The sequence below is a fragment of the Hypanus sabinus genome, chromosome 14, assembly GCF_030144855.1.
Source record: "Hypanus sabinus isolate sHypSab1 chromosome 14, sHypSab1.hap1, whole genome shotgun sequence".
In the NCBI taxonomy this organism is placed as follows: Eukaryota; Metazoa; Chordata; class Chondrichthyes; order Myliobatiformes; family Dasyatidae; genus Hypanus; species Hypanus sabinus.
This window is the reverse complement of record NC_082719.1, coordinates 8,532,689-8,547,174: the sequence shown is the minus strand read 5'-3', so window position 1 is coordinate 8,547,174 and position 14,486 is coordinate 8,532,689. Positions and strand designations below refer to the sequence as shown.

Below are 14,486 nucleotides of genomic sequence, written 5' to 3'. Positions count from 1 at the left end.
AGTAAATGGAATTAGATTTCAGCTGCAGTTTACCACATCTATGCTACCACAATGAATGTTGAGTGCGTTTAACAGAGGAGGAGTTTTTATTGCTATCTTTCAAAGAAAACAGACTTTCCATTCCAAGTAACAGAATGATTCTGTTTGAATGTCAGAATTAATTTTTAGAACCATTTGTGAGCTCCACTTTAAAAGTTTATAGAGGGAGAAGCCCATTTGACTTAATACATTTTGTATCATTGTCTGTTTGAGCCTCCTCACTTCCTTCCTCATCTAATGCTATCAGAATAACAATTTATTCCCTTTTCCTCATCTGGTTACCAGGCTTCCCTATAAAGGCAGCCACACAATTTGCTTTATCCAACAGTGTGGTCAAATGGTTGCATGCAAACCACATCTTGGGGTAAAGAATATTTATTTTCCTAATTGCTTCAGTGATCACATGGTGACTCTTCATTGATTATCCTTCCTTTTGCTCTTGGGTCTTGTGGAAATCTTTGCTTTTGTGGAAATTCTTTTGTAGAAAAGAAGCAGCCGGCTCATTATATTTTCCCCTATAGTAGCTTTCAGTGTAAGTATTACTCTTGTAAATACATGGTGTACTTTCCACTACATTGTTCTTGATATTATGATGGTAAACAGTACTCCAAGTAGGTTTATCATATTTCGTATAACTTTGCTACCTTACAATTTTATAAATTATACTTATGGTACTTTGTTTATTTTTATGGCCTTTTCCTACCAAGTCAATTATCCAATACAATTCTTGGTATTACATGAATTTTCATGGGATTTTAATCATTGGATGTAAGGAGTAATGTCTATTGCAACTAGTTTTGCTTGATGGAACTTACTGCCTGTCACTCTACTGGCATTCAGGGCAGCATCTCTGTCTACACCATCTCACACAGAAAAAGGGTTCTTCATTGCTGTTTCTGTAACAATTATTTTTGACCAGTCAGGGTTGTTAGCCCTGAGCTGAACCCCCAAACCTGGAGGACCAGTGGACCACTTTTTGTCTAACTTCTACCCTCTGACCAGTTTGGCACGGGTGACCATACCAAGAGCCAAAGCACAAGTTTGCTCCAAGGAAACTGGGACCATAATCCAGACTTTGGCCTGGTTTCAAAGATCGTCAACATCAATACCAAAAGAGCTTGCATCAGGAAATGACTGAAAATGCCTTTGGGATTTTAGAACATTGTAGTTAGAAGCACTGATGCAAAAATTGAATGAATTCACTGACCATTATTCTTTACAAGTATTAAAAAAGTATAAAAAACATGAAAAGATATGGTGAAAGGAAATGCTCACTGTTGTGAATCAGTAGATGTCTCTGCAGGGAGAAGGGAGTTCGAAACAAAGCCTTACATTCCTCACATTGGAATGGTCTCTCTTCTGAGTGTGTCTGTCAATGAAAGAGTTTGCATAAGCAGCACAGAACTGTGATACCTACTAATCCAGCCAAGTTAATTATTTATTTTACATAAATCAAATAATGTAAGTTCACTACATTAACGAAAAAATATATATCTAGCCAAATAATCCAGACAAGGCCAATGAAGATTGAATTTCTCAGCTTCCTTACATGTAAGAACACATCATTCACATACCTGTATATCTCACTTCTAAAGCTACAAAACAAGTTTAATCACCCACATGGAAAGATGTGGTGACCAGACCAGGTGACAAAGCCAATGATAAAGTTAAAAAGAGAGAGCAAAATAAGAATTAATTACTTTTCTTCATTTCCTGGGTGATCAACTGGGGGATAAAGCTCACAAATGTAAAAAAGCAACAAAGATTGTCGATTAAGGTGCAAATCAGATGGAGTAAGGTAATAGCCTTCTACTCTTGTCCATCCCCCAAAGGCAGGAATCACCGATGGTCCAAGAGCTTCAAAATTAACATGGTATAAAATGGGAAGCAACAAAAATACAGCAAACAAATGTGTGAAAGATGAATGACAGATGAGAAGAAGCAGCATAGATTAGATGCTGAGAAGATGGGATATTAAATGGAGTTCAATTTAGGAAGCAGGTAGAGCTGAGACTGGAGACAAAGTTAGACAATAATTCTTTACCAATAGCAGTATGGAAAAATGAAGTTTGGGAGATATATAAATATAAACAAAGTTTGAAATTCAGGAAGAACTCAGCAGGCTAGGCAGTATCTATGGAAAAAGGTAAACAGTTAATATTTTGGGCTGAGACCCTTCATTAGGACTGGTTTTCGGCCTGAAGCAGTCACAGTTTACATTTCCATAGACGATTCATGGCCTGTTGAGTTCCTCCAACATCTTGTGTGCATTACTTTGATTTCCAGCATTTGCAGATTTTCTCATGTTTAAAATTCAGATCAGGGTTTTAAAATTTACTCTTCCTGTGCTTCATTGGCTTCACTTTGAGTAAACATTAAATGTTCAGAGAAAGTTGGAAATCAAGAAAACTGCAGGTACGGGAAATGTGAAATAAAAAAACCCAGAAAATATTGGAAAAATCTGTGTTTTAGCTCTCAGACCACTGATCTGAACTGAGAGAGAATCAACTTAATTGAGGACCAGAAAGGGTGGGGAAGGGTTGTGAATTTCTCTAATTATGTAAAATATGGTGCTTACTAAAAGGCATAAAAGCACTTTTGTCTGTGAAATATACTACTGATATTGTAAAGTCTATGTTGGCCAGACAAACGTTGAACAATCTGGCCTACAAGGAAGACTATGTGAATGAAAGAAAAAGGAATGACAGAAAAATATAGCCTGCCCTGATAGACACATAAAGAGTGAGTTCTCCGAAGTTGGCCTGCTGAGTTCCTCTAGCATTTTGTTGCTTTAGATGGAAGGTTTAAAAGAATCGCAGCCTAACTTGGAAGGACTATTTGAGTCACTAGATAGTGTGGGGGGAAGAAGTGTAAGTGAATCTTTTGCAGTTGCATGGGGAAATGATGTAGGCTGAGGACTATTAGCTGGGGATAGAAGGGAGGACCAGCAAGTCACAAAGGGAGTGATTTCTTCAAAACATTGAAAAGGGAGGAAATATGTTTGCTGGTGGACTTCTGTTGGTATTGGCACAAATTGATCTCTGACTCTATGGGTGCAGGTCGATGGGACAGGGCAAATTAATAGCTCAGCATGGACTAGATGGGCTGAAGGGCCTGTTTCTGTGCTGCAGTGTTATATGACTGTAGAACCTGTAGGTAGAAGGTGAGGACCAGGAGAACTCCATTCTTTTATGCAGGAGTAGATGGGTGGAAGTGCAGGAAATAGGTGAGATGTTTAAATGGACTTGGACATGAGCAGAGCTTCAACCTGGAATTAAAATCATTAATTTTAAAGTTAAAGTGGAGAAAATCTTAATTTTAAACTCACAATCACAAATTTATTGCATTCCTGGATTACCTAGATTTATCTTAAATCTGTTAACCTACAATGCTATAATACTCAGAAATGACAAAATCACAGCAGCACTGTAAATTGAGAGTTTGGAAAGCAGCCACTGGGCCGATTTACAGCTCATGTCAGTCTTCACTAAATATAGCAATTTCTTCTCTGAAACCAGAGAGAATGAGATCAAGAGCTAACATGTGCCATGACACTTTAGTTAAAGAAATGTTAATGCACTCACTGTGCAGTTCTTAATAGGACATCACAGTGGTTCCTGGGCCTCCACACATACAATACGTTTTCACCGTGAGCTGCCAAGGATTTGCACAACCTATCTCGGGATGACCTTGTACTTTACAGTCTACCTGCACCGCACTTTCACTTTGCACTACCTCAATGCATTGTTGTAACAAATTGATCTGCGTACAAGGCAAGCTTTCCCTACACCTTGGTACACATGACAACAATTAACTAACTAGATGTCACATGCTTAAATTTATACTTGCCTGCAGATGTACAACAAGCATAAAACAAGAGAAGCCTACATCAGTAAAATTTCCAGTGGGTCAAACCAAGATACAGACTGCATCCACTTTGGCTCATCCAAGTCCCTTGTTTTCTTTTGCCCCCTTGCATCAAGAATTTGCATTATAGTTACTCAAATGCTGCCAAGTTGTTTAGATCCCAATAAATCCCCGATTTGCTTGAACAGATACTAAAATAAATGGATTCTGCAATTTTGCTTTTGACTTTCCTTACATTTCACTTCAACGTGCCAACAAATTATGAAATGATAGAAATGATAGAACACCATTACAGATAACCTTGCAAGGAATAAGAGAAATCACTGATAAATTAAATACTCAAGCTACCATCTTTACTTTTATTTATTTATTGAGATACAGCGTGAAATAGGCCCTTCCAGCCCAACGAGCCACGCCGCCAATGCCCAATTTAATCCTGGCCTAATCACAGGACAATTTATAATAAACAATTAACCTACCAGCAGGTAGGTCTTTGGACAGTGGGAGGAAAGCAGAGCACCTGAGGAAACCCACACAGACACAGAGAGAACATACAAACTCCTTACAGGCAGCAGCAGGAATTGAACCCTGGTCACCTATACTGCAAAGCTGTGTTCTAACCACTACGCAACCATGCCACCCCTAGTTTAACAGCATCTAATTTAATAGCAAAAGCCGAGGCATGAAAATGAAGCCCGATAAAGTGCAAGTAAATATGTAATGAAGCGGTGACTCACATCAGCCTCAACACTCACAAATATTCTTGAGCCAAATTAGAAATAATAGAAGGCTCAATTTTACAGCAGATTCAGAAGAGGGACAGCAAATCCAGTGAAACATGAAAGGCAGTTGCAAGAAAAGGGAATGTAAACGATACAAGGGATATGCAGCTCAAGAGCCCTTCCCTTACTGGTGGCCATGAACTTATTAATATAGTGGCATATTCCTAGAACTGAAGATTGGTCTTATAGGGGGAAAGAGAAATGCAATTAATGCTATGTATTTGCTGCATTCACCTATGAATTTGTAAATAACAAAGATATTTTGCTTTAAACTGCCTACTACCGATCAGTTGATCCTTTGTCAATCACCTGCAATTTTCCTGTATTCCTGTATTTCCTATATGCATTAATTGACAATTATGTCTTCTTTTAAAAATACCAAGATCCCACTGGGCTAATTGGGATACTTCAATCAACAATCCTGAGTAATAGATGTTTTGAGGAAGATAAGGACACAGTCTTCCTACAGAATATAACTATGATGGATTACTGGGGTGTCAGATTAAATTACTCCCCTAAAACCCCCTACAGTTTCTGGTATGCAATATGAACTATTTAGAAAAATGATAATCCTGTAATATGTGATCCTGTAAACAATTTACTTTCCCATCTAACCATCCAAAATAAAATTTCATGGTTGAAGTTAACTGCAGCCAGAAACTTTGCCTATCTGAATTCAATTAATACATTTGGCCTTGTTCAGCAATATTATCCAAAACAGTTTTCCTGCCAAATTCATTCAAATAGCTTGGAGAAAAAGGTGACAAATACTAAATACAAAAGCTGTGACTTTTTATTCTAAGATTTTAGGGTTTTTTTTCTTCAAACACATCCCTATCTTTTAAGGAAGAATTCATTTTTAAGAATTCCAGAGAAGAACTCAGAAGATACTTGTGCCTAGAGAAACAGAGTAGTGTATGGAACTTGCTATTTTGTGGAATAGTTGGGAAGAATAACATGGAAGCCTTGAGGAGGAACATCCATTAGTTTATGAGGTAGAAGGGTAAAGAAAGTATTGCTGATGGTGTTAGGTGATCTACCATGAGAAAATAACTGCAAAATCTGTTCGGACCAAACAGTTCTGCACATGGGTCAAACAGATACATTCACGGTCTAAGTTCTACATACGGAGAACTGGTTTGAATAGGTCAGTACTGTTCTGTGTTTAATATTCTATCTTTCATCGGTGTAAATGGGTTAAACACATATCTATTCAAGGGTAGCCAAAACATACAAAAGAACTCAAAACTCCCTCAGGGAAAGAATGATTATCAATGTGTGATAAATGGCATTACTCAAAACCGCTGATTTACAATGAAGATATCAAGAAGAGTGCAGAAAGTAGGTGTGAGGCAATGCATGGTGACCTTGTCTGGATCTTACAGCATTTTACAAGGGGAACATAAGAGCTTCCAAAATCTGAGAAGGAAATTGACCAAATAAATTTTAGCTGCAATCTAATAATCCCATCACTGAAGTCATGGGCAATGTCTGCCAGCTGAAATGAGAGAAGGCATAACTATCTGTATCTGTTATCAGAATACTCAGTAAAATGATGTTTGTACAGGAACTGATTTTACTTGTGATATAGAATAAAAATTGAAAACTCTTGCAGCTCACTGTGCAAAGTAATTTAACCAAAGGGATGCAGACTTCTCCATTGTATTTGAGAAATTTTATTTAAATTAATACTGAACAACTTGCAGTGTTTCTTCAGACAATTATTTCGAAATCACCAGGAGATCTTGCACAGCGGTGCCTGGGCCAAGCCTGAAGAACGGTAGCAATTGATGCAGTTTCTATCACACAGTCTGGCTTATGCTTTATAGTTAATCTACTAAATTGGCTGGAGAAGGAAAACTCTGATTTTAAACCTCCACTGCCTTGCAGCCATACCCACCCATGGGACAGGCTTCAGGAGTAAATCCTGAGGAAGAAATCCGGGGTCGGGCTCCCTTGGACAGTTTGATGTTGTTTACAACTTCACTCTGGCAAACTCTGTGATGAAACTGGTGCCAAGTTGTATCAGCACTTGCCCTTCCCTTGGACTACATCAGTGACGTGGAGAGGGAGAACCCACACATGGACAACAGCTGGTTCTTCAAATCTTCCCGCCCAGGCTTGCACCCTGGAGGGGACACAGTCCACTAGAGGTGCAAACCCATGATCCCCTGGGATCAATGGCTGCCTACCTACTAAACTGGCTGGTGCAAATAATGAATTAAATAGAAGCCATTAAGTTCAAACCAGCTGGCAGCAAGAATGGTCCTCCCAGTCAGTTTCTTGTTTTACAGTCAAAATATTATTCCCTATGCATCCTGCCATTGGAACAGCAGCAGTGGGAAAAAGATGGTCACTCTGCTCTTTGAAGACTGGAGTTTTGCTAAGAGGATGTGGAGAAGGTTACAAGGTCCTTATATTGGCCTATTCTATAAAAACATGTAAAAAAGATTCTGATGTTGGGCTATTTTCTAGTTTACACACCAAAATGGACTTTAAGTGCTGGAAGATCATCAACCCAGTGGAAGACATTCTATTGTCAGCTTAAAACTTATTGGTCTTCTATTATAGCAAGATACTGTAGCTGTGAGTGAACACTGTCAATTGGCACATTCCAGGCAGCAGGAATGAAAACTGACGGATACACTGACAGTTGGTGCTGCCAATGCAAAGGGCTGGGGAGAGGGGGAAAGGACTGCAGTCTAGCTCCTTCAGTTGCTGTGCTGGACAGGGAAGTCCCTCACAAGATGACGGGGTATATAATCCCATGGCACCACAAGTGGCAATGGTGCTACACTTCGCAAAAAGTGTTATCATAACTGAAGGTATTGACAAAATGATACAGAGAATGTAAAGCTGTTTTTTCTTATTACGAAGCAAGCTCATGTCTAAAATTTTTTAAAGAAATCAAAGGATTGTGACTATTTATTACAATGCAGGTATAATTTAATCAAAAATTCATGAATGAAAAAGTCTATTGTAATTTCATGTAACTACTAATAGCCCAACATGAACATCAGGGCTCAAGCCCTTCAAAGAATATGTTCAATTCCACCCTGTTGGTGAAAAATTATTAATAACTTACCAAGAGAATGAATTGGATAGGGGAAGGATTGAGATCCCAGATTTACTAGCAGAACTCTTCATATTTTGTGGAGCAATTCAAAAACCAAGAAATAAATCAGCTCAGTTACTAAGGTAATACCACAGTAGCAAGCATTACTTGCTTCCACTCTGGTATTGTACACTCTGTCGGAATTGGAGACTCTTTACCAAATGGGATAGGTGCAGTCTGAAGGGCTGAATGGGTGGGTAGCTTGTGAAGTAGTTCGCTGCCTACACAGAGCCTTTGTATACTCCCTGTGCATAGCCTAATGATTTTCAATACCACCCTGAATGTTCCTTCTCCGCTTCTGCAAGAAAGCTTTGACAATTTCAGTAAACTTTTCCTGTTTGGTAATCTCCCTCCATGATAGACCTCAGAATATAGACTGTCTTTTTCAGGAGTTTGGATATAGGCATATGAACATGAAGGCCTGCCAAATATGGCTGACTGAGGATAAGCTGGGCTGTCAGTCCGGAAGAGCATGCTAATGTTGCTTCACTTCCCGTGAATTTGTAGGATTTTACAGAGGCAGCATTGTTCCTTCTTTTCTGGTGCCCTGAAATGCCTGCTGTAGGTGACCCAGGTGGCAGAAGCATATAAGTTGGCAGGGATTACTGCTGCGCAGTAGAATAAAAGTTTATTGAAGATCTAAGGTCTCAATCTTCAAATACTATTTCTCTCAAGTGACCAAAGGTTATTTTAGTGGATTGAAGTTATGATGATTTTCATCATCAATGTTTGCCTTTACTGAGATACAGAAAGTATTTTAAGCTTTCCAAGGTCACATAATGAACCTTTGTAATTGGAGGGTGCTGTGGAACAGCGGGAAAGGTTGATAGAAGATTTTGCTTTTGAGGGTGTGTCTACTGCCTGTCCATTTTTATGTTCTCTGAAAAAGTCAACAATATCCTGGAAATGGATCTCAAATACCAGCTTTGTTGTCTGTATATTGTACTTACCTCACTATGAAGGTAGACAACAGATTACAAAGGGATATTTCACAAAGAAAAATTAATAGCACTGGCAGCCTGCAGTCAAGTTGGAAGTGAGGAAATCTATCAGACAATTTTCTTTTCATCAAGGAATGATAAATCCTGAGTCCGAATAATGGCCACTGGTGTAATTTCAAGTTCATATTCAGTAGATTTTAATAGTTTGGTATGTCAGTGCATGGTGAGAAAGTGATGCAGGTTCAGTTGGATATGGCTTAAGTCTCTGCATATAATACAAAAATGACTGGTATGGTTAGTGAAGTTGATAAGCATCCCTTTGCTGTCAAGATCTTCCATCTTCTATGAGTGCTGCAGGTAGTGGCCAAGCTCTCCTGCTTTCTCCTCTTCTCACCTTCCCTAATCTTCCTGTTCATTCTCCCCCTCTTCCCCTCATTATGTAAAGGCTCTACTTTTCTGTTTGCCGAGTAGGGCTGTATTCAAGCCATTGCGAAATAGGCCACCCTGACGAGAGAGCATTTGCAGTCTGCAAAATTTCTTACTAAGTAGATCAAATTTCAATCTAGCATGTTGTGCTACTTATAGGAGCACCCAGCTCACCATCCAATAGAAAACACGGGCATGAGAAAGTTCTGGGTTTTGAAGACGAGCCGTTTATGACAGCCTAAACCTTGTGATGGTTTTTAATACCAGCAAGTTCTCTTGTGAAGCCTGGCTCAAATGGGCAAAGGAAGAGTAGGATATGTTATTTCTTCTTAGAGCAGTTCTCTCAGCAACACTGGGATTAGCAGTAAACTCAAACATGGAATGGATAGGCTGCATCTGCCTGGATGTGTCCCAAGACTAGAAAGTTGAATATGAGGACTTTGATTTTGACCTTGACTGTAGAACAGCTTGAGTACTATTGCAAACCTGCAACATACGCCACAAATCTCTGTGATAGCTGTCTTGGCAAACCTGAGCTTGTGCTTTGGAAATGTCAGGATAGGAGCATGTGGCCTTGTAGACTGTAATGAAACCTTTGGTTATGAGCCCTCTTTTCTGCCTCCTTTTTCTGGATCCCCACTACTGCCTACAACCCTGACGTGCTTAATTCCACATCATCCAGCAGCAGCAGTTTCCAGGCAGAAAAATTGAAGAAGAGGCCTTCTCATTCTTCAGTGCTGACTGGAGGCATATGTTGGAATTAGGATTCAGCATCCAAAGTGTCTTTGAGCAGAGGCCACCACACATGAAAGTGCAAGCATTCTATATTGTACAGCTATAGAGTAAGAGATGGAAATACATGACTGAGCTGCAAATAATCGACAGCAGGGAGTTTTTATAACAAAACAACTGAGCGTAACCAGTCAGCACATAAAAAGCTGTTGATCAATTTTGCATACATTACTAAACAGAGTGATCTGAATACTAGGTCTCTGTAAAGGGATGAATATTCTGTGAAAAGTGATTCCGTTCTTAACAATATCTCTAAGACAGTCAGAGGCACAATGGAAATAACTTCCCTGGAAGACAACAACTCAAACGCCACAAAACAATCTAGAGGATATCAGGGATTGAGCAAGCCACTGATCAGTGCTGCATCCTCCACCACCATCCATCCTTTAACATTTGCACTATGCTCCTTGAGCAACTTTTACATTGCAAACGGTTTTTGTGCCCTTTAGTGAGTTCTACATTTCAAAAATACATGACTACCGAACTCTAGCTGGGTCTTCAGATTCAGCAATAATGGTTTTTAATAGCGCGGTTAATGTTGAGTGGTGCAAGTAGGTACAAAATGGTCATCATCCCTATGCAAAGATATAACATTAGTAGCAGGTGACCAAAGACATAACAGACCAGAGGCCAACAGCAAAGAAAATGTTATCACCGCAGTCATTCACTCCGCTTTGAAACCCCATATAACAAAGCTAGCTTATAGCGCACACACACACACACACACACTATAAAAGCATGCAAACAACTTTATCACTCCCTCTACCACACTCCCTACACACACGCACACACACTCCGCGGGTTCATACAGTTAAATCAATTAAACAGCCAAGGTGAGGACAAGGCTTCATGAAGATCCCTGCCATCACTAATGGCAGGGCTCAGCACATATGTGGCAACTAAAAAGCTGAAGTATTTTCAAGACTGTTGCACCAGAAGTGCTGAATAGAATATCCATCTCAACTTCCTCCCAAAATGCCCAACATCACAGAAGCCAGTGTCCAACCAATTCAATGCAAATCACTTGATACTAAGGCATTACTGCATTCACTCTCATTTAATTATTCCCATGGTCACATAGGTCATCCCTTATCAGTGACATCCCCCTTCCCCATCCTCCTTGCAGTTTAAGTAGCTTATTTTTTGTCTCATTCCCATTTCTGATGATGTATCTTCGATCTGAAACATTAACTATTCTTCTTCCCACAAATGTGGCTTGAACGACTGAATATTTCCATAATATTCTAATTTTATTTTTCAAATCAAAACTAACTGCACCTCGAGACAAACTGCTCCAGTACAGTTACAATACAGGCATCTACCCTACCCAACAATGGGGAAAACTGCTCAGGTATATTCATTCACAAAATGCAATCTGACTCATTATCACTCAAAACTGGCATTAGTGGGTAATGAATAGGTAATGTCCGCTATAAACTTTTCTGCTACCATAACATGGGATGTTCACTGAAGTTTACATAATGTTCGATTCTATCCTAAGTTGGTAACAAACATAGCAGGTTTTATGCATCATAATCTTGACAACATTCAGCATGGGCTGATAACTGGCAAGTAGCATTTGTTCCACAGAAAATCCTGGTGATGTTAATTTCCAATAAGAGAGAATCTGGCTACTTGCCCTGACATTTAATGACTAACACAAAAGTTTCAATGTCCCTGGGGACCAGAACTTGACACAAATGGACAAGTCAAATAAATGCCACACCTACATGCTGCTGTTGACACAGCTACCTCACAACTGAGCTGCCAGATTCTGCTTAAACCACATCAGGTTCGCTGAGGTTGGCCTCTTCAGCAACAATGAAGAGTCGGCATACAAAGGGGAGGTAGAGAGGCTTGTCAAATAGTGAGAGAAAAACAACCTGCCTCTCCGTAGACAAGACAAAAGAGCTGATTATGAACTTCAGGAGGGCATACATAGGTTGACCATTCTCCATTGAACATCAATGCCTATGTCTTGGACACAGTGTAAAGCACAAAGCTCCGTGGTATGCACATAAGGGACAATCTCACAACACCCCTTCATTTCTCTCTCTGGCTACCCATCCCATAGGATGATGATGGTTCCTCTCAGTCAGTCAGTGGGGTTTGATATGTGCGTCCTGGAGTGGCTGTACAGGCCGATCCTTGACAGGCACTGCTTGCCACATACTTGGCAGGTGAGGCCTGGAGGGGCAGCAAGGGCAGAAGCCCTCTTGTGGTGCTTCATGTGCCTTTCCTCTGTTGTCTCTACGAGCCTGTTCTCAGCAGCATCAACTGATGGCGTCCCTCCACTGTGAGCGATCTTCAGCCAGATCCTCCCATTTTGATGGGGCAACGTCAGCTTTCTTGAGGCTCCTGTGCAGAACATCCTTGTACCATAGTTACTGGCCTCGTTTTCGGGTACCACTGGACAGTTGGCTGTACAAGATGTCCTTGGGCAGTCTTCCATCAGACATTCTGACAATGTGTCCTGCCCAGCGCAGTTGGGATGACATCACCAAGGTTGAAACTGCTGACATTCTGGCTTGGGAGAGGACTCGGTATTGGAGACCTTGTCTCGCCCGGTGATCTTCATCAGAGAACGTAGGTGACGCTGCTGCAGTTGGTCAAGTTGGTGTAAGTGACTCTGATATGAGCACCACGTCTCACATCCGTATAGCAAGGCTGATATGACAACGGCCCTGTATATCTTGCACTTGGTGGCCAACCTGATGTTCTGTGACCAAACTCAATCTTTCAGCTGACCAAAGGCAAAGGAGGCTTTTCTGGTTCTTGACTCGGTCTCTCCATCCAGAGATGCTGAGGATGTTATTTTTGCTGCCCAGTTAGCAAAACTTGTTGACAGCACTGAGACGAGTGTCGTCAATGAGGACAGTTGGTTCTTCGTAGCCTGAGCCAGGAGCCGGTTGGTACAAAACTTCCGTCTTTTTCAGGCTGATTGTCAGTCCCAAGCTTTTGACTGCACTGAGAAAGCAACTGGTGATCTTCTGTAAGTCTTCAAGAGAGAGTGGGAAACCAGTGCACAGTCATCAGCAAACTGTAGCTCACGTGCCACAATGTCCCTGAGTTTTGTTTCTGCTCTCAGTCTTGCGAGGTTGAGGAGCCGCCAGCAGCCCTCGTTTGTAGGAAGACCCTTGACTTCAGGTCTGGTGTGGCATCCTTAAGAACCGCAGCGAAGAATAGTCCAAACAGAGTCGGAGCCAAAACACAACCCTGTTTCAAGCCTTTGCTGATGGGAAGTGGGTCTGACAACTCACCACACATGTTGATGTGGCCTTCCATGCCTTCGTGGAACTGACGGATGATGTTGGTTAGGCATGGGGGCAACTGAATTTTGGTAGGAGCTTCCACAGGCCATCTCTACCAACAGTGTCAAACGCTTTGGTTAGATCAACAAATGAGACATAGAGACTTCTCTGCTACTCAACACATTTCTCCTGGAGCTGCCTCATGAGAAGATCATGTCCACTGTACTACAGCTTGTTCAAAAACCACACTGGCTTTCTGGAAGAATGTTGTCAACGATGTTGGACACCAAGCGTCTAAGGATGATCTTCACGAGACACTTTTCCACAATGACAGAAGAGAGATACCACGGTAATTGTTGCAGTCTCTCTTGTCTCCCTTGTTCCTGTAGATGGTCAGGATTGATGAGCCTTAGTAGTCTTGTGGTAGTTCTGTAGCTCCCCACAACTTGGTGAACAGCTGGTACAGGCATGATGTCAGTGTGTTACCACCTTACTGGTAGATCCCGGCTGCGATACCATCAGACCCTGGTGCTTTGTTGGGTTTTAGCTGTTTGATGGCTTTGATGACCTCATGAAGAGTAGGGGGAGCATCTAGCTTGAACAGTATGTGTTGAGGGTGTACTCTGCCTAATGCTTCATCGGTGATTTTTCCTGGTCTGTTCAGCAGCTCATGGAAGTGTTCTTGCCATCATTTCATGTGCTCTGACTTCTTAGTGAAGATGGATGTACTGTTCTTGCTCAGGAGTTAAGCAGTGCCTTGTTTTGATGGACCATGCACAACCTTGATTGCCTCATAGAAGCTTCTTGAGTCATTACATTCAGCAAAGGCTTGTAGCTCCTTGGCTTTGTTCGCCCAACAAAGGGTCTTTCATAGCTCTGAGCTGCCTCTGCAAAGTTGATTTTGCACTCAAAAAGGCACATATATTGGAACTTGAGTTCGGGTGTCAAAGAAGAACCTAATGTGCAGCTGCCTTAGCTCTTAGAAGGTCTTGCACAGATTGGTTGCTCTTCTCAAACCAATTTGCACTTGACTTTCCCCAAGGTGTCCCAGGCAGCGCTGTAGACCGTTTCTTTGAAGGCATTCCAGTGGTCAGTAATATCGTCTGGTGGATTCTCAACCAGTCTGCTTACAGCAGTTTCCATAGAGGATTTCAGGGCATCAACACACTCACTGTGTTTCAACTTGGTGGTGTTCAGCTTTCTGGGAGGTTCAGTCTGCGTGGAGTTTAGTTTGTTAGTCAGGAAGGCACAGTAGCATCTACATATTCTGAGC

General features: G+C 41.1%; 1 protein-coding gene across 4 annotated transcripts in view; it reads right to left on the bottom strand.

Annotated features, from left to right (window-relative positions):
• Nucleotides 1–14,486, bottom strand: part of prdm5 (PR domain containing 5) — a 305,611-nt gene that overhangs the window by 147,889 nt on the left and 143,236 nt on the right. For all 4 annotated transcript variants that reach the window (XM_059988749.1, XM_059988750.1, XM_059988751.1 and 1 more), the window contains one exon: nt 1,315–1,408. In XM_059988749.1, coding sequence (XP_059844732.1) covers nt 1,315–1,408 — 94 coding nt within the window. The remainder of the gene's footprint in view (nt 1–1,314; nt 1,409–14,486) is intronic.